This window comes from Macaca fascicularis, chromosome 11, assembly GCF_037993035.2.
Source record: "Macaca fascicularis isolate 582-1 chromosome 11, T2T-MFA8v1.1".
Lineage (NCBI taxonomy): Eukaryota > Metazoa > Chordata > Mammalia > Primates > Cercopithecidae > Macaca > Macaca fascicularis.
Genome location: NC_088385.1, coordinates 19179777 through 19206001, shown reverse-complemented (window position 1 = coordinate 19206001; position 26225 = coordinate 19179777). Strand labels below are relative to the sequence as shown.

The window sequence follows — 26225 nt, the reverse complement described above, 5'->3', positions numbered from 1 at the left end:
GCTCCCCTCTTGCCACATTCTCACTAGAATCTGTTACTCTCTGTCTTGGGTAAAAGCCATTTTAAATGGAGTGAGACGATACCTCATTGTTTTTTGATTTGTATTTTCCTGATGATTAATGATGTTGAGTGTTTCTTCATATACTAGTTGGCCGTTTGTAGGTATTCTTTTGAGAACATCTATTCAGATCTTTTACCCATTTTTAAGCAGATTACTTGGCTTTTGGCTATTGAGTTATTTGAGCTTCTTATATGTTCTTGCTATTAATCTCCTATCATATGGATATTTGTAAATATTTTCTCCCATTTTGTAGGCTGTCTCTTTACTTTGCTGATTGTTTCCTTTGCTGTGCAGAAGGTCTTTAACCTGATGTGATATCATTTGTCCATTTCTGCTTTGGTTGCCGGTGTTTTTGAGGCTTTAGTCAAGAAATCTTTGCCAGACCAAAATCCTGGAGTGTTTCTTCAATGTTTTCTTCTTATAATTTCATAGTCTCAGGTCTTATATTTAAGCTTTTAATCCATTTTGATTTGATTTTTGTATATGGCAAGAGATAGAGGTCTAGTTTCCCTTTTCTGCACGTGGAGATCCAATTTTCCCAATAGCATTTATTGACAAGACTGTTCTTTCCCTAATGCATGTTCTTGGTACCTTTGTTGAAAATGAGTTGACTGTAAATTCATGGATTTATTTCTGGGTTCTCTACTCTGTCCCATTGATCTATGTATCCATTTTTATGTCAGAGTAAATATTTTAGACTTTGCGAGCTAAGAGGCAAAAATCAAGTATATATTACGTAGGCACTTATAAAACAGGAGAGAAAACAAATTTCCATATTTTTTAACTGAAGAAATTCAAAAGATAACAATAATGATGAAGTGCCCTTTTTTTGTAACAAAGATCCACTAATGAGAAAAATGGAATTTTTATTCAGGGGATTAACATTTTGCTTAATTGGAGTTCAAGGTTAGTGTTTCTAGTCATCAAATCAATTGCAAATGTTCATTAGAAAAACTGTTGACCACTGTTAGCTTGTGGGCCATACAAAAAGAGGTGGCAGGTCAGATTTGGCCCACAGACCATAGCTCACTGACTTCTGACATAGTATTAGTTCAGTCATTTCACCATCTTTCTTTCTTTACAAGCCCTAAGTTAAATAATATCCTTTGGAATGCAAACTTTTTCTCTGCTCTTTGTTGTATATCAAGCATCTAAAATAGTGCTGGGCACATATGAGGCCCTCAATACATATTTCTTTATGAAGAAATGATTAAACATTTTTCTTTTATTTTACGTGTAGACATTTGGACTAGGTGGAACCTAACTAATTTATAGAGTCAAGATTCTGGGAACCCAGAATGATGATTAGACCAAGAAACCCTGTTTCATTTACTTCCGAGCATTCTATTTGTCCCACCATCAACTACTAGTACAAGTTACTGGTCTATTCAAGTGATAGTATGTTCAATGTCTGAAGAAGAATTAATAGAAGAAAATTATTAAATGGAGGTAATTCAATGCATTTATTGAATTTTTCTGAAAAGTAACAATCATTTCATGTTGGTGACATCACATCAGTGATTCAGAGAAAATTAAAGATTATTATTCTGAGACACTAAACCCACAAAATGCTATTTAACTCAAATTGAGCTTGACCTCATTAATGGAGGCTATAAGCTTTCTACTATAATTATTTCCACATCTTGATATTCATATTTTATCAATGGAGAAAGAGTAGACCAACACCTGCCTCCAGAGTAAATAGAATTTTTAGAGTCATGGAATATTTCAAAAATTGTTCTAATTCAATGTATTGATTTTAAATGTGAAGAAATGAATAGAGCATAAGTAGGTGACTTGCCTGGGTTTCTCATGTGTGTCAGTGGCAAAAACTATTATTAGAATCAATTCTAGGATCCAATCTCTAACTATGTTGTCGTGAAAGATGAGTTACAAAGAAAAAGTAAATTATATTCCTTGCACTATCAAGTTATAAATTGGGTAGCTCAAACAAGAACTTAGCACAGCTTTATTTTCATGATTAATGCAACCCATAGAAGATAATATACAATTATTTCAGCAAACACTAACACAAAAATTTTACGTTTGGGCCAGCAATATTCTCTGGTCTACATTTAATATGACAATAATCAGAAACTGATTAAATTTGATGAAACACTTGGTTGGGAGCAGGGTGCATATTATAATTTCAAGAGAACAGACTGGGCACAGTTTGGGAACCAACTTGGTTATAGAGGCAATAAGGCTGTCCAAATATTTGTTCCTTGTCCCATCTGTCTTCCTAAGGCAGCACATTGCAAATGAGAGGGAGAAGGCCAAGTTCACACACCCTGTATTGTGTTTTTTACTTAGTTTGTAACTATTGCTCTCATACTGAGCATATCACAGATTACCACTAATCTGATGAAATTATGACACATTAGAATAAATGCTATTTTAATTGCATAATGTCATAAAGTTTATAAAATGCTTTTACATGTGTCTGAATTGAAACTCATACTAGTATCACAAAGTGGACAAGTGCAATAGATTGTATAAATGGCCTAAATCTTCATCCCTCTGTGCATCCATGCCCCTGTGCCATGTGACTTTGCAGTTCATCTCCCTGAGGGGGTTGGGTCCATTTCCCAGCACTATAATTCTGAGGCCAACCCTGTGACTTTCTCTGGCCAAGGGCATGTAGGTGGATGTAATGATTGCAGACTCTTGAAAAGAGACTTACACAGTTCCATTTCCTCTCTTGCTCCTATGCCATGACAGCACAGTCGGGCTAAGCTACTAGAGCAAGAATCAGAAAACTTTCTGTAAAACACCAGAGAGTAAATATTTTTGGTTTTGTGAGCCATGTGGTCTCCACTGCAACAATTCAACTATGCCACGCTGCCATTGTGACACAAAAGCAGTTGCAGGAAATATAAAAATAAGTAAGTATTGCTGTGTTCCAATAAAACATTATTTATAAAAACAGCCCGTGGGCTGGATTTGGTCCACAGTCCATAATTTGCTGAGCACTGTACTAGAGGATAAGACACATGGGATGGAATTGAGTTGCCCAAGTAACCCTAGTTGAGGTCTTTCTGAATCAGCCAAGTTTCAGCCAAGTTCCAGATTCCTTAGAGAACCCAGACACACATCCAGCCGGACCACCTGGCTAACCCGTAACTTACAGCAGACACATGAGCAAACCCAGTCCAGATCAGCTCAACCTTGCAGAATCATTAGCAAAGTCACTGAGTCATAGGATGATTTATCATGCAGAATTATTGTGGCTGTTAATACAGTAGGTAAAGTATTAATTTTGCCACTTTAGAATTAAGGATGGGGCATAAAGCCTCAGTCATTATCTTAGGCAGCCAGAAAGCCTCAAGACTCAAGACTCAAATATGGATGTTTTTCAAATCCAGTATCTATTCACTATACCACACTGCTTCAGTCCTTCACGATTCTCTTTAATTTGGGTGGTTTTGCTTATATAAAGACATAGGTATAGATATGAATGACCTAGGCTGAAAGACTAAAAACTTCAGGCAGCCTCTAACTCTCCACTGATGTCCTTCTTAGTATTGGGTCATTAAAAATTATGTCTGGCTTCAAGTTTGGATTATTTGGATTATTTTCTTGAACTTACTAATACAGATATCTTCATGGTATATCAGAGTCTATATTGTCCTGGTTCATGTTTTCCAAAACTTCAGTAAAAGGAAATAACTTAAATGGTCTACTCTTGCACACAGCTCCTATCTCTCCATTTTACGGCTCACATTTTATGCAGGGCTGTCAGGGCTTTCTGAATTAAATGTGACTTAGGGCCTGCGCTTGCTGACTGAGGAGGCTCATAGGTCCTATAGCTCATCCACAATCTTATACATGAGCTGTCAAGTATGAGAGATTGGTGCCAAATTCAACCCAACACGGCCCCTTCCCAGTAGTCTGCCTTCGACAACTCCTCCTTGTCAAATCCAACAGTTTACACAGAATATACAGTGAATAAAGTACCCTGAAAGGTATGAATGTAGAGGTGCCGCTTTGGCTGATGGCAGGAACACCTATCAGCTTCCCACAGGGCTGACATTTCAGGCTGGCAGCGGGGAGATGATCATAGGATTTTTGTGCTGCTGTTTCTAAATGGATTGTAAAGACTCCCAAGGCAAATTGCCTCACTTCTCACCATCTGCCTCTATGAAGAATCAGTGTGATGCAACTATGCAACTCAGAAAACTTTCTTTTTGGTTTCTTTATTTATAAAGTAGAGCTCTCAGGTGAATGGTTGACAGAACCCATCAGGATTCCCTAGGACTGGGCCTTATTGCATTAAAATTTAACACTTGGTTGTGAGAAACTCCATGCCCTTCTCCTCGCTGCCTAGCAAAACTTCGGGCCTTAGAATCATTGCATGTTAGATCGAGAAGGTAGTAGTCAGAAGTGCTTACGGGTTTTGAGAGGTCTCCTAATAACTAGGGATCTGAGATTGTACAATTACCTTTTGATCGTTAACCTCCTAGCTAAACTCAGCATAGACATGCCAAGTCACTTCCTGATTGGTAAGATACAAGAAGTAGCCTCTTTGGGTTTTAATATAGTGAAAGGGAGAATGTATCAGTCAGAAGAGTGATTGGATAGCCCAAGAAACAGGAAACAAAAAATACAAAGATAAGCATTGAGTATACCTATCCAAGCACCCACAGTAGTGAGGGTCCTGTGTCATCAGACTTGGCCTTGCCAGTCCCAATTGCACAGTCATTCCAAGTGTAAAGATGAATTGAATGTGGGATGCTGTGGCCAACAGACTGTGTGAGGTTTTTCGTTTCCCTGAAGACATATTATCTCCATCTTGAAGTGAATAATGGATGTGTCAGATTATCTTAGTTGTACGTCATTTAATATTTGATTCCTCTAACTCTGTTTGGTTTAAACCCACACTCACAAACATGCTGCTTCGCCACACAAGCCAACATACGGCAATGTGCAGAGCACTGGGACGTGGAGTGACTCTGGGATCTTTAGCAGTGATCCCATAGAGGGAACCAACAGAAGCCTCTCTTATGACTTAGCTTCCAGGGCATCTTGACCACAGCAAGAGAAGCGACTACTCTCTGGGATTCAGACAACCAGGCCATGGGACGGTCTGTTTCCATGCATTTCCTGCCATTCTCATTTCTACTCCAGTCTCATTTATATTTAGGTTCTTCTGAATCTGCCTCTCTGGGCCTAAGAACTCCTGTGCCCTCAAAGAGTCAGTTTCTCAGTCTTCAAAATAGAAGGACTCATCTACCTGACATTAATTCAACAAGGATCTCTCAGCCTTGTTTAAACCACAGAGGCTTTCGATGTACACAAAAATCTCATGACCTACCCCCTCCATCAACATGCCCAAGACAGTGCATCTTACAGATGTTCCCGCCTATTAAGAAGATTCTATGTCATGTAGTATTATATAAAAATATAAAGTTTTGTCCAATATAATACAGATTCAATATCTATATAAACATAACGTTTGCCCTTGCTACAGTAATTCTGGTAAAATCTACCTCACTCCAGTTTCATTTGAGAGTCACTGAACCCTGCCCCCAAAACCCCCATCATTGCCCTAGATGATGACTCTGTAAGAAATACAGATAAATATCTTCCAGTTTCAGTGGATCTTGAACTGCTTGTGATAGAGTTGGCTTAGGATAGGTGAGTACAGAACCAGGCCTGAATGTAGGGAGATGGTGGTGTTTCGAAAAGTAACAATGTTATCCGATTACTAAGCATTCATAATGGTTAGTACTGGTGATGGGTGTGGGTGTGTGTGTGTACACGGATCTGCATGCAGATACAAAGGTAACCACAATCTTTGTTTTCAAATTAAGTAGCAGAAACATGAAAACAAACCCATCCTATTCCTCACAGGAATAGCGTTAAGGCAAGCTGTACGATTCCACCTGCGTCCCATCAGAAGTGAAAGTCACTTAGCGCACAGACTTCACTCTAGAGCCAATTCTCTCTTACAGTCAGGTGGGGAATCCTCGATGCAGGATTCTAGAGTAGTAAACAGCTTTCCCCTTCATCCATCCTCCTTCACAAAAGCAGTTTCACTAATAAATCCCCCTGTATCTAAAGCTTCTCTTGTGAGTAAAAGTATAGTTAAAAAGTATTCTAAATTGTTTTTACAACTTATACTTAAGTTTAGAAACTGAACTGGGTAATCCCTAGACTTTTTCATTTTTCCTTAAGTGTGTTCTGTTCATATACATAGTTCCTATACCTCTGAGAATATAAAATTTAAATGTCCTTTTCCCCTAATAATTGTCTACTAATGAATATCAAATATTAATAGCTAAATGGATAACTGCTACAATAACCACCATCCGTTCTGCTTCTGCTCAGAGAAGCATTACCAAGTGAGAAGAAAATTTGAGAAAACAATGGAAGACGTGATAATGGTTCAAGAAAGATCTGATCCAAAACTAGGAGGAACTCAGTTATCTGAATCTTTGTGATTGAGAGATTACTGAAATAATTTACACATGGGAAACACTTAATGGCTTAAAATATACTTTTTTCAAAGGCTTCACAAACAGAAAAGCATATGACCTTCAAAAAATCTTGTAAAGTTTGAGAAACTGCAGAACAGACAGTGTAAGCCAGTTGCCCAAATCCAGAGAGCAGGGGTGTGTGTGTGTGTGTGTGTGTGTGTGTGTGTGTGTGTGTGTGCGTGTTCATGCAGGCAGAGCCAACTCATGGGTTTCAAACTTTTCCCTCCTGAGCTCATGGTCTTTTCTATTAATTACACCACAAAGAGTTCCTAAGGCCAAGATCCACAGTATGCAAAGCTGCTTTTTTAACATTAGGAAAAGAAGTAAAAAGAAACTTGTATGGAATTCTACATAGTCAATTGTCTAATAGGTTTTGTTTATGGACTTCAGAGTTGCTCAAACTATGAAACCTAAAATACAACGCAGTGACTTTTCTCAAATGGCACATCTAAATGAACGATTCACAAATGCCATTCAAAGTACTGTTTAAGAAATACATATTTAAAATTAAAATGCATCAAAAGATACGAAAATCAAAAACTAATATAAATTAGATGGATGGCATATATAAGAAAAATACTGATATTTTAAAAGCTCACCCTTTATTATAGAGACTTAAGTACACATTCCATGTAAGACCAAAAAAAAAATCTAAATTTGTGTGATTTACGTGCTACATATTTATATGTAGAAACCAAACAACATATCTGGGTGCTAAATCTATTAAGTGAAATTTTGTAGGGGGACAGGATATGCATACAGTCTCAAGTTATGACCCCACATATGATTATAGAAATAAAAGGGTCCCTTTAAAATGGACAGATTTGGTTGACACTACCTTACTAAATTGATCAAATTTAATTATCACCAATAACAGGGCAAACTGGTATCATATGCCTGTTGATGTTTTATAATGTGAAGGACACACCACCAAAAATGGTTAATCTGAATCTAAGAATGAGAAAATCCTAGATAAAACAAATCCAGATTAAGGGTCATTCTGTAAAACAACTTGTCTGTAACTCTTCAAAAAATGTCAAGGTTAGACAAAAGCAAAAGTAAGTGAAAGAATTCTCTGATTTAAGTGAAAGCCAAACAGAAATGATAACAGAAGGCAATGTTTGGTCTTGGATTCCTGGATCCAAAATAAAGCAGTTATAAAGAATATTGCTGAGGAAATTGGAAAAATTGGAATAAAGACTATGTATATGAAACACTATTATATTAATACTAAATGTCTTGGGTGTAAGAATGGTATTGTGGTTATTTGGAGAATGCCTTGTTCATAAGAAAATCGTGCTGAAGTATTAAAGAGTGACGTGCCATGATATCTGCCACTTACTCTCAGATGTTTCAGAGAAAAAGAAAACAGAGAGAGAAGAAAAGCAAATATGCAAAATGTTAACAACTGGTGAGTCTAAGCGAAGGGTATAGAGAGGTTCTTTGTACTATTTTTCAACTTTACCCTAGGTTTGAAACTTTTGAAAACAAAATACTGGGAAAAATCAAACGAAACAAAATCATTCTTTAAATTCTTTATTTCACGTCCGTTTCAGCAGTGTTGAAATATAGGTTTCTCATACACACAATTATTTTATAGATTCAGAAGTGAAGTGCTGCATGAATGTTACAAATCATAACATGATCCAAATGTATAAGAAAGTACTTTAAAAAATCAGACAAAAGACCTAAGAATTATTATGCTAAATTTCTAATCCAAATGTAAAAACAAGAATAGAGGATATTGGCAATGCTAATATTCAAAACGGGTTTACCCCAGTTCGTAATTCCTCTGTTCCTCTCCTACCTAAAACCTAAGAAAGTATTCATTATAAATTGGAAGTAGAGAATTCTTAAAAAACCAACTGGATAATGAGTTGGATGATTCTCTTTACAGGTACAATTTATTTTTCAGCAACCTGTAAGCCATGGAAAGAGTAACTCCATATCCAATAAAAAAACTCAAACCTCTATTTGGCTGGGGAAGGGGTGTCAAATATGAAATGGTGTGGTAGATCCGTGCTCCGACAAAGAGTCTGAAGTGCAGGATGGCTGTAGAGAGGTCGGGACCACTCAAGGAATACAGGAGGCCAATTCCAAGAAATGGAACAATATTTTCAAGGTCATTCAGGTGGGCTCTGTGGAAAAAGATAACTGTTGAAGACACTAATTACAAAATAGTAGATATGTATCCTTTCTTCTCTCTCTTCTAAAAACTAAATCTGAGTACTCATGGATCCTTAAATTTCAAAGTAAGATTTATTTTTCTCTCTCAAATTATCTTGTTTCCTTACCCACTTGACTTTTATTTAGAATCTCTCATTATTTTTGTTTCCTTTTACTTTTAGTGTATCTTTAAATATCACAGAAGGCATTTTGTAGTTCCTAGAATATCAAAACAGCATCTATCTAATAGAACTCATTTCATTTTTGTAAATACAAGATACTTTTTTCTTATGAGGTTCATAACAATTAGCAATTCAAGAATCTTTTTATAAAAATTCTTTTTCCCAAAGGAAGAAAACCTTTTTGGTGCTGATGTTTCTTAAGACTCCTCCTTTGCTTCTGCTACTCTCCCAAATGATCATTGAGAGAATCCTTGCCAACCCAAACCACTAGGCTGCTAATAATTAATTTACCAATTTAATATCAAGAATCTCATGCTCTTATGTCTAAATAACAGAATATATAACTAGCCTTTCAAATACAGTAAAATTTTGGCTAACTTATCTTCCAAATGCCAAATAAATTTGTTAAGAATGATGGTCCAAAACTACAAAGGACACACAAAAAGTGGGACAGGTGAAAGAGAGAAAGAGAGAGAAAATTTCCTACATGTTTTCTTTATAACAGAACTGGAAGAAAAACAAAAAGCATGTTTTAGCCACAGTTTTGCTCCAAGTCATGGCATCTTGGGTTTCTCTGGCTAAGACCGAATACAAAACACTTCTACTATTGACTTGACATTTTTATTATTATTGGTGTTGTTGCTGTTGTTGTTTTTAGAAATGAGGTCTTGCTCTGTTGCTTAAGCTGAAGTGCGGTGGCACAATCACAGCTCACTGCAGCCTCAAACTCCTGAGTCTCAGCCTCATGAGGAGCTGGGACTACAGGCCTCACCACCATGCCTGGCTTAATTTTTAAATTTTCTTTTTAGAGATGGGATCTTGCTATGTTGCCCAGTCTGGTCTTGAACACCTGGTCTCATGCAGTCCTCCAGCCTCAGCCTCCCAAAACACTGGGTTTACAGGTGCAAGCCACCATGCCCAGCAACATTTTTGAAAATACTTAATTTTAAAATATCATGTCCCTTAAGTCTACAGAATTAGAAATTGCTTTAGAATCTAGGATAGAAATGGAGAGTTTGATAGAGTTTGTCAGCTACTGATATGTATTTCAGAATGAAAACTATTTCTGCTTTACGTTACTCTCTTCTATAGCATAAACATATAATTATTACATATTGCCTGCTCAATGATCATCACTCTCCTCCTCTCCTTTCCTTTCTCCTGTTTTCCCTACATTATCTCTAAGCTTGCCTCACAAAGACGATGCCTACATACACACATGAAGAAGACAGCAGCAGCCCAGATAAGTAATCATTTGAAAAGGCTTCAATACAGAATAAAAGCAAAGAGAGGAAGGTGTGAGTGTTCCTGTGCCCTGTCTTTCATGGAACAATGCAAGTACTACTGAGAATGCGATGGGAAAGAAAAGACAGGAATGCCATTTTCTATTAAAGGGCCCACTTTGTCAATGACGCCAAGGGTATTTGTTTTTGTCCTCTGATTTCTCCTGCAGCATCACAGAGACATACTCACCTCCAATCTTAGGCACGTTAGTGTCCTTCACAACATGCCAAAAGGACAGAAATTGTAAGGTTGAGGAAGAAACCATAAAAAGGAGACTCTCTGGAAAACAATGTCCACTTCTACGCCTGTGTTAAGCAATTGACACATGGAATGGAATGTTAAAGCAGAGAAGAAAGTCAAGGACAGTAAGAGGACCATGAGGGTAGAGGGAAGGAAGGTCAGGGGCAGGCGTTCCTTTACTTTTCTAGCTCCTGCGTGTTTTTCTAGCCTCTTTCTCTTTATCTTATTCTCCCTTTTGAGCTCTCTTTCTCTTTCGTCAAAATGTTCTCAAAGATAACACTCCTCATTATGCTAGTAAGAGCTGTTTTCCACAGTCCCTCATACTTATGCCAATTTATGGTGTATTTTGTACTTCTTTTGAGATTGTTCCAGGCGTACGGTTCCCCAGCTCTCCCTGTGAGCATGTGCCGCAGTGCACTATCACCCTTCCGTCCCAACCCTCCCCTCTGCTCCAATGACAACTTCTTCCTGGAGCGGCAGCTTCCTTCATGTTAGCGCCATTTACCGACAGCTGCCAAAATCTATCTCCAGGTGAACATCGGTCTTCCTAAGAGACCACTTTCTACCTGGGTCTATTACCCTTCTCCCCCATGATTATATTTTCCCATTTTTCTTTTTCCTTTGGACAGACATTCCCTGGCACACATTTGCTCTGTGACGGACCTTCCCAGCATCTCTGTGCTCTTGAGGCCACAGCCGCGCCTCCTACTCTCAGATCAGAATTACTTGGATCCCAGCATCCGCCTGACCCGGACAGACGTTGCTACATGCATCTGGGGATTGTCAGGCTGTGAACAACTACAAAAAGAGCTGCACAGCAGGCTTTTCCTGACGCCCTCATCTCAGCCAAAGCTCTTCACCCTCAGCACACAGCCATGTGTTCACATTCTCACAAAGGAATTTTCCCAAATTGACGAGACTTCTTCTCTCCTCTTCTTTCAAATCCTAATACTCTTCAAGATCTTCCTTTATGAAATATTCTTTGGAACTAATGGAACATGGCTTCGTATCATTCTCCCATTTCTACATGCATGTGGGTCTTACTGGGGGTGGGGGGCGGGGAACATTATAAACCCCTGAGGGTCAGGAACTCAGTCTTAAAGCTCTTTGATAGCATCTCAGGAGAAGAAATGACAGTGATACGTACACAATAATCTCTCCTTATATGTGTGTTCATACAGTGGGGCCACAAGGGACATCATCCAGTTCAACCCCTAGCCTACGTTCCAGTCTCCTGACAGAGTCCGCAGCAAGTGTCACTTAGATTCCATGGAACACTCTCAGTGAAGGGGTATTCTCTACCTTTAAAGGGAATATATTCTAAATGTCTCTCCCGTCCCTAAATACCAACCTCAAGCGTTTGTTTTGTCTTTCAGATGACTCCCTGTATTTCACCAGCTGGTCTGTCTGCCTTTCAACTTTCTTTTTATCTTTTTGTGTCGAAGGTATATGGTATTGAATGCTTCCTAGACAACGTAAGAGAGTATTAAATAAATAAATAGGTCGAGTGCTTTCTAACCATCACGGTTTCTGCCTGTCTAGAACTTTAAGTCACATATCTTGGTATTTCAACACATATTACTTTAAGTTGTTAATGAATTGTTCCATATGTGTATGTATTAATTTTCTCTATTGTTGCACACGGTAAAGCATACTTTTCACTGCATTTATAGCCCCATTCTGTCCCTGCCAAATACGCTAATCGTAACAGCTTTACAATTACTGAAGTAACGAGAGAGGTGAAAAAAAAAGGTCTAGCTTAAAAATCAAAAAGGAAGATTCTGGAAACACTCTCTCTGAAAAATATCTCCAAAAGTGTGTTATTAGGCACTTTTTCGATGAAACAGGTACTATGTCAAAAAGCATTTTGCAACTGGAAACTCCACTCTGTTGGAGACGCTCTTCTCTTACTATGCTGAAAAGCCAGTGTCTCATCACGAGGGGGCGCTGTGCACACAGTCGCTGCACCTCCTCCAGGACGCGAACCTTCTCAGAACTAGGGTCAATTGTTCTTCCTTACATTTATTTGCAACCTGACTAGCAGATCAATTTAGATAACGTCGTTCTCCTCTAAAAGTACAATCCCATGGGCAGGGAGTAAGGGTGGTAGGTCGGAAAGAATAGTAGGTAGGAATCTAAAATCCCCAAGTAAAATATCTTTTGTTACGCTTTCACACAGGAGACTTATTTGGATTTTCATTTCAATCTTACTAGTGCTACTGAGGGTCTAATTGCTTCTGATCACTTTCTAGTTCTGGGCAATTTTATAAATACAGGGCCATGACTAGCATCATGCAGGCGGCTGCCTGCTCTAAAAGGGGAAGTGCATAAAGGACCAGACAAGGCTTTAAACGGTTTCATGTCTCCTCGCTGGTTTTGAAAACTTCAAGCTTCACTCACTTTTTTTTTTTTTTTTTTTTTTTTTGAGGCGGAGTTTCGCTCTGTCTCCCAGGCTGGAGTGCAGTGGCCGGATCTCAGCTCACTGCAAGCTCCGCCTCCCGGGTTTACGCCATTCTCCTGCCTCAGCCTCCCGAGTAGCTGGGACTACAGGCGCCCGCCACCTCGCCCGGCTAGTTTTTTTTGTATTTTTTAGTAGAGACGGGGTTTCACCACGTTAGCCAGGATGGTCTCGATCTCCTGACCTCGTGATCCGCCCGTCTCGGCCTCCCAAAGTGCTGGGATTACAGGCTTGAGCCACCGCGCCCGGCCCACTTTTTTTATTTTTTTCATCTAACACATAATTTTTCCTTTGATATTGTTCTGCTATTGTTTGAAATGTCCACAGTGATTCCTTGTCCTGAAACTATTTTATATCTGTATTCTTGACACAACCCATTTTCAAGACTCACTGATTTACACAGCAGGGCTGCTGAATTAACAAGTATATAACTAAGTGAGACAGAAGGTGAAATTTTGTGCTAAGTATCTGCACAGACTTTTTCTTAGAAGAGAAACCTTCTTGCTTGATGAATAGCTTGGGGGTAGAATGGGTTTGCATGAGCAAGAAGGTACTTTTAATTTTAGTGCTGAAAGGTTGAAGAGTCTGTGTGGCTAGAGGAGAGCCTCAAACATGGTGTAACACTGGGCGTTGCTTGAGTGAAGGAGGTACAGCTACGGGGCCTATTCCCGAAGAGAGGATGCTGAAGGTCATTGTCAGACAGAGAAATAACAAACAACTTGAAATGTTTGTGTTGCCACAGTGTAAATGCCTCTGCACTTCCACTTACTCAAGTCTATTTTTAGCTACATTTTTTTTTAGTTAATTTGTGAAAGGAACTGACTGAAGAGCTGGATTAACATCCAGCATAACCAACTGCAGAATATGGAAACATGCATAGAAGTGGGAATCCAGATCCAGAGTTAACCTGGAGATGATATGCCGTAGGGGAATCTGCAGAAAACTCGGGAGGGGCTTCAGATTTTCACAGAGAATCACAAAAGGGATAATGCAACCTAGGTGTCCATCAATATGAATTGGATAAAGACAATGTGGTAGCATACACCATGGAATACTACGAAGCTGTAAAAAAAAAAAAAAAAAGAATGAAATTGGGTCAGGCACGGTGGCTCACACCTGTAATCCCAGCACTTTGGGAGGCCAAGGTGGGTGGATCACCTGAGGTCAGGAGTTCAAGATCAGCCTGGCCAGCATGGTGAAACCCAGCCTCTACTAAAACTACAAAAAGTTAGCTGGGCATGGTGGTACATGCCTGTAGTCCCAGCTACTCAGGGAGGCTGAGGCAGGAGAATGGTTTAAACCCAGGAGAAGAAGGTTGCAGTGAGCCAAGATCATGCCATTGCACTCCAGCCTAGGTGACAGAATGAGACTCCATCTCAAAACAAAAAGAGAGAGAATGAAATCATGTCCTTTGCAGCAACATGGATGCAGCTGTAGGCAATTACCCTAAATAAATTAACACAGGAAAAGAAAAACAAATACCACAAGTTCTCACTTATAAGTGGGAGCTAAACATTGGGTACATAAACACAAAGACAGCAACAATAGATATTGGGGACTATTAGAGTGGGCAGAGAAGGGGAGACAAAGGTTGAAAAACTAATGGGTACTATGCTCACTACCTGGGTAATAGGAACAATCATACCCCAATAGTATCTTGGCTTATTGCTTTTCATTGTTCATTGAATTCCCAGTACATTAAAACATAATATCTAAAAAGAGATGGCAGTGGGGAGAGGGACAGAAAGAGGTTCCTACTCCTCCAGACTGTCAACATTCTTATTTTGAATCTTACACAAAAATACCTAATTCTTCAACCTTTTACATGAGTTGACAGTCTCTCCTATGGAGATGATAAAACTGTAAGAATCTACTGTTCCCATTTTACCTCCTCCCTGCCATTACTTTTGATACATCCCTATATAAAGCAATGTCATTAACTCCAAGAAAGTACAGATAAAAGTACAGTATTGCAAAATTGGCAATACATACAATTGCAATGATACTTGGAGACTTTCAGATGTCCAGTTTTCTGTAATTGTCATGTGGAATAGGTAAGAGGCCTCACTTTTTTTGTTCAGTCTCCAAGACCCTGAGGCATCTTCACTGAGCTCCTTGCCAAAATTGTTTCATAAAGTAAGTAATTTCAAGAGACACTGGTTTACCTGCGTACACGTTCTACTCTGTCATCTGTTCGAAGATACTTCTTGGCATTTTCTCCTTTGCCAAATGTTACACAGTCTTCTGGATTGGCAAAAACCTATTCCAAATACCAAGAAAAAGAAACTTATTTCAAATACTGGCCAGGAGTAATAGCTCACACCTGTAATTCCAGCACTTTGTGAGGCTGAGGCAGGATTGCTTGAGCCCAAGAATTCAAGACCAGCCTGGGCAACATAGGGAGCCCCTGTATCTACAAAAATTTGTTTTAAATATCTGGGCATGGTAGTGGGCCACATGCCTGCAGTCCTAGCTACTCAGGAGGTTGTAGTGGGAGGATCACTTGAACCTGAGAGGTTGAGGCTGCAGTGAACTGTGATTGCACCACTACAATCTAGTCTGGGTGACAGAGCAAGACCCTGTCTCAAAAAAAAAGAAAACAAACCAGCAAATAACATGGGGATATTCTACCTAGTAAGTTATTTGCATTTTAGTGGAAGAAATATAGACATCCAGGTTGGCCCATTTGGAGCAATAAATCAAACACAAGAGGAGAAGAAGGCATCTATAGTTAAAACTGAATTTTTATTAACAATGCAAAGTTGTAAAAAGAGAAGCATAAATAAGAACTCGAACAAAAAACAGTGAATAAAAACAGTGAAAAGGAAGCAAATATGGGGAAAGGCATAATTCTAAGTCATCATTGACCATTACTATGGTTCACTGGTATCTTTTTCACAGTGATGTTGACATACCTTCCCTCAAGTGTATTAACATTTCCAAGTGATTGGCTCATCTGAAAGTAATATGTTTACCTGCCAACGGTTTTAGAGAACCAGCAAGAAGCATAAAGGAGTAAGGGATGGGAAAGGTGTCTTGTACTTTGTCAGAACATGTGTACCTCTTTTCTTTTTCTAAAGCAGATAAAACTTTGGGTTGAAGAATACTGTATAATGAAATTTGAGAAGCTGAATTGCATTCCTGGGAATAAGAAGTACACATTCATGTATTTCTTCCTGCAATTATTATGCTCTTTGAAATAGCTTCCCCATCCCTTGAAACTTGAAATCTGCATTTAAAAAATATTTAAGCATGAGCCACTATTTAATAATTTATGGCAGAGAAAAACACAAACTGAAAAATTAATCTCATATGTTTTCTATTTTTTCTTAATAGGATGTGAACATTATATTAGAGATAAAGATGTTGAGAACTGATGCACAGGGCTGGGATACTGCTCATCAGTTTTCCTCAACATCTTTATCTGGAACAAGTATTCCAGATAAGGTTCTTAAGGTCAGGCCTGTCTGTCTTGTTCATCATAGTGCTCCCCTAAATAACTGCCTGGCACACACTAGATATACAATAAATACATGTTGAATATAGAAATAAATGTATTAAAATGGAAAGAGCATGAGATTGGATTTCATGCAATTTCAGTTTGAATCTCAGTTTCACTCTTTATTTGTATGTAACCTTGGGTAAGCTATTGCTAAGGACTGAATTGTGGCCCCCCCAGATTTGTATGTTAAAGCCTACTGTTCAATGTGATAGTATCTGGGATATGAGGCCTTTGGGAGGTAATTAGGTCAAGAGAGTGGAGTCCTCATGAATGGGATTAAAGTCTTTACAAGAAGAGGAAGGAGAGAGTTTGCTTCCTTCTCTCTCTCTCTCTCTCTCTCTCTCTCTCTCTGCTCTGCTCTGCCAATGTGAGGATACAATGAGAAGATGGCCATCTGCAAGTCAGGAACTGGGCCCTCACTGAACACCAGATCTGCTGGCATCTTGATTTTGGACTCACCAGACTCCAGAACTGTGAGACAAATGTTTGTTGCTTAAGCCACCCAGTCTATGGCATTTCATAAGAGCAGCCCAAAGGGACTCAGACAGCTACTTAACCTGTAAGTTCCTCTTCTATATAATGGAAAGACGAATCCTCGTTTCACCTGACAATGCTAACAATTGTGTAAAATGACTCTATGACCAAGTACACATAAAAAGCATCATGGCTCCCAGAACTCTACAAATGTGAATTCCCTTCGTCTTTTCTTATGAGACAGGGTACATTTCCTTGATGACATTCTGTTCCTAGGAGTCAGTGTGGACCTGGAAGCAGACAGCCACTTTGTTGCCTGATGCTGCAACACATCAGCTAGTGACAGACTTAACCATGTGGGCATGTGCCCTCCATTAAAATGCAAACATCCTTCCATTATACCGCAAAGTAGTAGGCCAGGCCCACGCCTGTAATACCAGCACTTTGGGAGGCCGAGGTGGGCGGATCACCTGAGAGATCAGGAGTTTCAGACCCGCCTGGCCGACATGGCGAAACCTCATCTCTACTAAAAATACAAAAATTAACTGGCCTGGTGATGCATGCCTATAATCTCAGCTACTCGGGAGGCTGAGGCATGAGAATCACTTGAACCCGGGAGGCAGAGGTTTCAGTAAGCCGAGATCCTGCCACTGCACTCCAGCCTGGGCAACAGAGTGAGACTCTGTCTCAAAAAAAAAAGATAGTAACAAGGAAACACCTTAGGGAAGACTGTGACCTCTGAATAAAATCAAGGCTCTAGAGGACAAAACTCAGGACAGGTCCTAAGAGAGAAACAGATGGTCTCCAGGAAGAAGTTGCTGAATGGGCACAGGGACTACACCAGTGAAAATATTTTAACTTTGCAAAGGAAGCCTTGCTCTACGCGCTTCAAGCAGGCATAAACCCTGCTTGAATACAGAATATATGCTTCAGAATCTGTCTACCACCTTCCCCACATCTGCACTAAAAAAAAAAAAAAAAAGTCATTCTTATAATGCTGGGTAGAAAACCTTAAAAAGTCAGAGGTACACAAAATTCAAAAGGTTCATATCATATGAGGCTCACTTTGAAAGTAAGAACTTTAATTCTCAGCCTTTTTCTTCTTTTTCTTTCTTCTTTTTTTTTTTTTTTTTTTTTTACCAAAATCATACCCTTGACCTGTGCTAGCACTGAAAATACCAGTTAAGTGTCTGGAAAATGATTGTTTTCTAAACCCGCATTGGCAAAATTAATTCCAAAATGTGAAAACTTTGATATTCCAGAATATCTCATCTGCCTTAGCATAATGACAAAAGGTAAAAGTCATTATGAAAAAACCATTTACTAGTTTCTAGGAGAAAGCGACTGTTCCATAAATACATCAGATCCATCTGTGCCAAACGATTGCATACTTCACTTACAGCATAAAACAGTGTGATATTGGGCTTTACCAAAAATTAAAAAAGGAAATTAAGAAAACTGCTCTCCAGAATTCCAACTCCTAAAAGTAAGAAAATATTACCTCCAAATTTCTTACCTTTCTTGTCATTCTATAGAATGCAGTTGTAGCACTCATAAGCATCATTTTTGAAAGAATAATTGTTGCATAGGAGGCAAAAGCCATGAATACTTCATCGTCCATTATCTGGGTGAGGTCAACCATTTTTTCAATTTTGGTCTGGACTCTGAAAAAGACTTAAATAAAATGGGAAAAAGCAGACATAAATACCCAAAATAACTGGAAGATCATTTGATGTTCTTATATTGCAGCATTAACTATACTGTTCTTAAAAATATCTTGGACTATTTGCAGAAGAAATGATCATTTAGTTTCTAAAATATCAAAGTAAATAGGGGCTGAATGCAGTGGCTTATATCTGTAATCCCAGCACTTTGGGAGGCCGAGGCAGGTGGATCACTTGAGGTTGGGAGTTTGAGACCAGCCTGGCCAACATGGTGAAACTCCATCTCTACTAAAAATACAAAAATTAGCCAGACGCAGTGGCGTGTGCCTGTAATCCCAGCTACTTGGGAGACTGAGGCAAGAGAATTGCTTAAATTCAGGAGGCGGAGGTTGCACTAAGCCAAGATAGGGCCACTGCACTCCAGTCTGGGCGACAGAGAGAGCTTCTATCTCAAAAAAAAAAAAAAAGTAAACAATGTTATATTTTATTCAGTTCTATATTATTAAGTTTGAAGACATCAAACAAGTACTACTTGAAAAAAAGGGTGCACTATAGGCAAAAATAAATAGCAAAAATGCCCTAAACATAGACTAACATCACATACTTGCATTGAGATTAACTGTAAGTAGGTTGAAAGCAAAAGACCAGAGGTCATAGACTGGTCTCTTTGGAAACGTCAAACTATGTATCTAGTAGCAGCACTGAACTTAGGAAAGCCTCAGTTCTTATATATCCTGCTTTGGAGATCCAACTTACAACTTGTTGTCATTTTAGTAGTATTCAAAACTGTAGACTTCAGGATTTGAATTCCAGTCCCACCATTTAGCTATTAACCTTGCTTGAGGGATTCAGTCTCTGAGACTAAATATCTTCATTCTCAAAAATCAAAATAGTAGGCCTGGGGCTGTGGCTCATGCCTGTAATCCCAACACTTTGGGAGGCTGAGATGGGTGGATCATGAGGTCAGGAGATCAAGACCATCCTAACACGGTGAAACCCCATCTCCACTAATAATACAAAAAATTAGCCGGGCGTGGTGGCGGATGCCTGTAGACCCAGCTACTCGGGAGGCTGAGGCAGGAGAATGGCATGAACCCAGGAGGTGGAGCTTGCAGTGAGCCCAGATCACGCCACGGCACTCCAGTCTGGGCGACAGAGCAAGACTCTGTCTCAAAAATAAATAAATAAATATATAAATAAATCAAAATAGTAATAGTTTCTAACTTAATGGGTTGCTGTTTAATGTAATTGAGATAAAATATGGACTGGCCCAAGAAAAACCTTCAATAAAGTTTATGATCATGATCATCATCATGATCACTGTCATCATCAATTCCAAGACAAGTGAAGGAGAAGCAGGATAATGGAAACATCAAAAAACCAGGCTTGCAAATGCAAGGTAAGGAATTGCCATTTATGGTACTTTCATCAGTGTAATAGGGAAGGAGAATTAGCTTTTCGTGATCCTCGAGTCATTTCGCATTCCAAAGTTACATTCAACTAAAAGCTGTTGAGTAGAGGAATGTAGCTGTGTCTGGAGTTGGAAGTATAATTGGGAATGTGCTGAAGAGGAAAGCCAAGACACATTGGTAATACTGAAGTCAAAACAGGTAGGAATTTAGGGTAAAGTTTAAAATGTAAATTTCCAGTCCTCTGACGTTATTTTTTGTAACCTCCTTTTGTTCTTTCATCAGCCCTGCTATCTACTTCTCTCTCTTCCACAGAAACACACATCTTTTCTCAGACCCAAGCTTAGATGCTATTTATCCAGGTTAGCATATAGTACTATCTCTTCTAGATGATGTCCATTCCCGCCTTTAAAGTTCAACCCCTGCATGTGTCCTTATTAGCCTGACATCTATCAGATGCAATCTTTCTATCCATCTTACCAGTAATCTATATACATTTATATGTATAATTATTGGTCATATAGCCATGTTTGTGTTGCTGGTGAATGTGATTAAAAACCATATACACATATTTAGCTTTATTAGAGTTTGCTATGTGTTCAACTATACTATGTACGTTATGTACACTTTCATCACCCTTGTTAATCTATTACAATTGTCATAACTGTACCCATTTCAAAAGAAGAAAAAGGAAATTCGAGTTGTTAAGCTGCCAAGCTGGGACATGAACACCCCATACACTTACTACACTATACTCTCTCTTTCAAGAGACTTGATTAATTCTGCTCTCGACTCTTTAATTCTGCTTAATTCTAATTCAACTGACGTTAAGTGAATGCCTACTCTGTGGCTGGCACAAGTAGGCACCCCTTATATCTGTCATCTTCTTTCTTTTTCCAGTTATGTGGTGAGGTAGGTATTATCATTCCCATTTTGCAGATAAAGAAATCAAAGCTACCTAAGTAACCCCTATTTTTGTTTTCTTTTCTTTTCTTGAGATGGAGTCTCACTCTGTCGCCCAGGCTGGAGTGCAGTGGTGCAATCTTGGCTCACTGCAACCTCTGCCTCCTTGGTTCAAGCCATTCTCCTGCCTCAGCCTCCCAAGTAGCTGGGATTACAGGTGCTCACCACCACACCTGGCTAACTTTTATATTTTTAGTAGAGATGGGTTTCACTATATTTGTCAGGCTGGTCTTGAACTCCTGACCTCAGGTGATCTGCCCGCCTCCGCCTCCCAAAGTGCTGGGATTACAGGCATGAGCCACCATGCCCGGCCCCCCTATTTTTGTTTTCTTAGACTAAAAATGTACGGCTTGGATTTAGGCAAACAGAAACTACATGTGCAAGGTTTTTAAAAAATCCCCTAGATAGCAAATTAATCAACCTCCACAAGTCTCTAGTCTTGAAAACACAGTATGTTAGATGAGCTCTCAGTGCAAGATAATATTTTCAGTAACATTTAATGTGTCCGCTTTTGTTCTAGTATTGAAGGGGTGAAAGTCATGAATAAACTGCACTGTCTTTCAGAGTGTAGGTAAAGTAATTAGCTTAATAAAGGATCCCTAAGTCCCAGGCCTCTGTACAGAGATCTGAAGAAATACAGCAAGCACGTGAAGTTTTTTAAAATTAAGGTAAGTGTATCAAATAGAAACTTGCTACTTAACAATAATTTTAAAACTAAAACATTCTCTGTAGGCCTCTACACATGTTCCCAGAATGAAATTTATTTATTGATGCCACAAAAGTCCAGATAACTTTTTTTCCCCCCCTCAGTGAAATTGGTATTGAAAGAGTAGAGAAAAAAATGGCAGCCTCCCAGGACTGTTGGTAGGAAAGTACATAAAGAAGTCAGTGGCTGGGAAAAAGGGCAATGGGAGGCCTTTTCTTTAAAAATGGACAACACACAGCGCACTTCACACAGAGTTTCTCAATCATGAAGAATGTGGCTTAACTCCTAAAGTCTGTGGTTTTGGGAGACAGGCCAGCACCAAGCTTCTGACACACACCTGTTGAGTCAATGAACCATCTCTCCAGGGTAACATCTTCCACTTCACAGTACCCGAGAGCCAGGTAATGAGCAGTAAAGGTAAGAACGTTAAGAAATAGTAGTTGTTTATGGCATGGATTAAGGCAATGCTGGTGTAAACTTTTTTTCCCCCCAAAGCTGATTTATCAATAAATTGCCATGAGTTTGCTACACAAAACTGGAGCCGTTATCATGGTTGGCTCTGCAGTCAAAACAAAATTACTGAAAGCCTTTTACCAGGAAAGGTTGTCAGAAGAGAGAAGAGTGGTCCAGTATAATAATAAATAACAGGATGAAATGTCAAGTGGTTTGAGGATTCAAGGAATGAAGGAGAAATAATCTAAGAAAAGTAAGCAGGGAAAAACACTAATTTGGTTATGAATTATAGAAAATATTTACAATGATGAATCATGTTTGCACAGTGGTTTGTTTGCTCATTGTATTTTCCATTCATTGGCCAGCATGCTAATAGATATCTCCACCTCTCTTACCAGAGATCAGAGCTCTGTCCCCTAATGGGGAGGTGACTTCCTCATAAGAGGACATGGAGTAGAGTGTCAAGTATTCAAAACTCTGGAACTAGATTGGCATTCGGGTGGATCTCGACCCTGCCACTTAATAACTGTGACTTAACTTCTCTGGGACCTCTTCACCTTACCTGGAAAAGGAGGTGAATAAGAACTCCTATTTCACCAGATTCTTGTGAGTCTTAACTGAGTAAAGTTTAAAAAGTGGGGGCCGGGCGCGGTGGCTCACGCCTGTAATCCCAGCACTTTAGGAGGCCAAGGGGGGCAGATCACAAGGTCAGGAGATCGAGACCATCCTGGCTAATATGGTGAGACCCCCGTCTCTACTAAAAATACAAAAAATTAGCAGGGCTTGGTGGCAGGCGCCTGTAGTCCCAGCTACTTGGGAGGCTGAGGCGGGAGAATGGCGTGAACCTGGGAGGTGGAGCTTGCAGTGAGCCAAGATTGTGCCACTGCACTCCAGCCTGGGGAACAGAGCAAGACTCTGTCTCAAAAAAAAAAAAAAAAAAGTAAAATAATAATAATAGTAAATTAAATAGAGATACAGATGCATGGGAATATATATATATATAAAATGTATAGTTTATGGGACATATCTGGCATTTGGAATGTTTAAACCTTTTTTGTTTTTTGTTTTTTTTTTAGACTCTGCCTCACGAAAAAACAAAGCGTTGGGACCCGTTAAATGCTGCGTGTTTGGTAAATAAAAATGCTCGACTTTGGCGCTGTTCTAGGCACTGAGGATTTTAGAATTTTCAAAAAGCTTTTCTATATTTTATCTCACTTGACCTGAAAAACCCCAAGGTAGAGCCAATAACATCTTTTTCTACCTTTAGTATATAAGGAAATCGAGGCCCAGAAAGGTAGTGAGTAATATGACCCAAATTCACAGTGGAGAGACCAAGACTGCAACTTAGTTTTCTCAAGTGTTTAACTCTGGGCTACGTACCATCAAGGCTAAGAATTCTCAACAGCTCTGGTCTTCTGGAGGCCTTTCCTTGTCAAATCTCATTCCTGTTTTGTACCCCTCCCCCAAAACCCCAGTACTATCTATCAGAGAAGAATCTTCACTTCTCAGTTGAGGACCTCCCTTTCCCTTTATAGGCTTTTGGCCAAAATGAGCAAAGTTCTCTTCTTAGGATGAGGTGGCCAGCCTTTCTACATCAATATTGTGAAACACACGAATAATCTGGGCACACATCCCCAGGGCCATGACTCTGCAATTTTGTACCTTCTAAAACTAACAAACACTACACATGAAAGAAAGAAAAAAGATAATTCGGTGGCCATGTTGCTGGCTACTTTAATCTGGAACTCTAAATTAATTCTAGCATTTCCTGAAGGCATTGTGGTGGCTGCAGACTCAGCCCGCTATGCGGTCTCATGCAAATTGGGGTTCAGAGCCCAGGGGCTGGGGGTGAAATGCTGGTGCCTTTCGGGGGAGTGGTGGGGTGTAAGGCCTTTCTCAGGAAACTGTGCTGACCTCCTTTTCCAATCTCAGGGATTAATACACACCACTCTAAAACAAACCCGTAGAAAAATTTTACTTGTCTGCCACAGGGAGTAATATCCAAATTTGGCCTGATTTGCCTTTTTTTTTTTTTTTTTTTAAATTACCAAAGATAATCAGCACACACAGCTCTCTCATTTTGGAAACAGAAGAAGACAACAAAGTCCAGTACTATCCTAAGGCCAAGGAGGGCATATGCAAAAGGTAGGTGTAGGCTGGGATTCGCAGCAGGCTGGGACCCCAAGAAAACTGGGCTTTAATGATTGCTGGCTGAGAGACCGCGGTGTCATACAGCAATGCTTGCTGGGCACCCACTCAGCACTCACTGGGAAAGAAATCGGGGAGAGGAAATAGGGGAATATAAACGCGGAGCTCAGACTGCCACATTTCAAGAGAAGCAGAGAGACTAGAAGACTTACATGTACTCCTCTCTCCTCTGTCCCAGGCCAGCTAGAGCAATATATGAGACCTTAATTCCCGAAAAAAGAGCTCCCTTCTCCTTTTCTCCTTCCACATGGCTTCCTCCTCCAGACTGGGGAAGTGGGGCACAGGTGAGAACCCTCCCAACGGGTTCACCCTTAGCTCTCCTGTCACTGGCTATAATATCACACAAAAATATTATCATCTAACCCACATCCTCCTGTTTCGATAGCTAACATTGTTATTAGTATTATTATTTAGTATTACTTTAAAACTTGCTGATGTTTCTCCCATCAAAGTGAGCTCAGAAGAGTAAATCCTGTCTTACAATAGGCATAAAGGTCATTATGCCCATGAAAACTGAGACACCGCAGGCTTTTGCACTCTTGGGGAGAACAGCAGTCGCTTAAACTACAGGCATTTCCTCCATTACTACAACTTGCACGTGCCTTTTCCTCCTTCCCCAGAGTTCCAGGGACCCTTTCAAAGAGGAGGCTACTTTGGCTTGAAAAGGGAAAGTTTGGAAATCATCACTCAAGCATGAAAAGACTTATTCTCTCGTTTCAGTCTTGGAGTTTGAGAAATGGGAAAACTTACACGGGGACAGAAACACAATTCCCTTTCAAAAGCGATCGATCGATTGAAAAGCTAAGGTTTAGCGGCTAAGTGGAGCCAAGGACTTTCGGGCTGGCAGAGATCCCCCCAAGTCTTCCATCTGCCACCCACCCTGGCCCTCCCTGCCCGCCACCCTCTGCACGCCGTCCCCTTCTCCCCTCCCAGTACGCACGGTGAGGCCGAGGAGGAGGAAGCTGCAAGCCTGTCCCGCCGCCGGGTCGCGCGCACTGCAGGGACTGTCGCCGCGCGGGCCGGACGCAGGCGCCGCCCCTCTCCAGTTAATCTCCTATTAATTAGTCCTCCCGCGTTTAAAGCCCGACCCCAACCTCGCCAAATCCCTCCTCTGAATCACCTGATTTCCCCGCCCAGAGTAACCAGCGTCTGCTGATTCCCTTTGAGCCCTTCTATTTGGCGCCCTTGGAAGCTCTGGTTCCTGAAATGCAAATTCCCCTAATCAGTGGGAAGGGGGACATTAGCCATTGTCTAGCAACTCTGAATCCTCCAACATTTCAGGATTGGGAGAGGGGAAGGAAGGGGAAGGCGGTTAACTTTCAGTTATCTGAAAACGATGAAAAAGATCACGCGGAGTTTTGAAAGTTTTTTTTAAAAACTTAAAAAAAGTTTTTTTCAAAAAAGTTAAAATCTCCACGGTAAAACTAATTGGCAGGCATTGAGAAAATTACCTTCCCTTAGACTTCACCTCCCCTGCACTGGTGGCAAGGCCTCCTTAAAAGGCTGACAATGACAGAATATAACCTTCAGTAAAGATCACTTGCTGTGTTCCAAATTCATGACACCAGACAACTTGCTTTGTCACGATGTCCCCTCCCGTTCAGGGTCCAGAATGAAATTGGAGGCAATTGTACTGAACCAGTTCATTACACAATCAGCTTAGTGTGTTTTTTTACAGGGAGGTTTAGAGGAATGTTTTGGGAAGCCGTAGATATTTAGTCTACTATCAATATCTAGATTAGGGATACTTCCAACCTTCCTAGTCCCCATAGTCCGCACAATATTTATGGATCTATCTTCCATGAGTTTATACGAGAAATGCTTCAGGATTTCTGTTTTCAATCTATATTATTTCTCTTCTAGTGCTAAATCTCAGACACCACCTGTTGCAATGTATACTTCCTTTTTTTGCTCTTAATTTACTCCTTTAGGCTTTAAGGGATATCTCTAGGACTAACTTTCTAGGATTTGATGGAC

At 39.9% G+C, this 26225-nt stretch overlaps 1 protein-coding gene across 2 annotated transcripts; it reads right to left on the bottom strand.

Moving 5' to 3' along the window:
• Positions 1–944: 944 nt before the first annotated feature.
• MGST1 (microsomal glutathione S-transferase 1) lies at positions 945–25254 on the bottom strand. Of its 2 annotated transcripts, none has more exons than XM_065523805.1 (4): positions 25189–25254; positions 18362–18509; positions 15035–15129; positions 945–5246 (listed from the first exon to the last, which is right to left on the bottom strand). In XM_065523805.1, exons 2-4 carry the CDS (start codon positions 18485–18487, stop codon positions 5108–5110), a joined length of 360 nt encoding a protein of 119 aa, XP_065379877.1. In that variant the 5' UTR covers positions 18488–18509; positions 25189–25254; the 3' UTR covers positions 945–5107. The 2 variants fall into 2 exon arrangements, with proteins under 2 accessions (XP_065379877.1, XP_045220725.1); XM_045364790.3 differs by lacking the exon at positions 945–5246 and adding an exon at positions 8060–8677 and having other exon boundaries at positions 18362–18519.
• Positions 25255–26225: the final 971 nt, after the last annotated feature.

Coding starts and splice junctions, on each gene's coding strand:
- MGST1 (XM_045364790.3), bottom strand. CDS start 18,487: ATGGTTGACCTCACCCAGATAATGGACGATGAAGTATTCATGGCTTTT. Junction 15,130..18,361: donor TCTATAGAATGACAAGAAAG/GTAAGAAATTTG, acceptor TATTTGGAATAG/GTTTTTGCCAATCCAGAAGA. Junction 8,678..15,034: donor AGAGTAGAACGTGTACGCAG/GTAAACCAGTGT, acceptor CTTTTTCCACAG/AGCCCACCTGAATGACCTTG.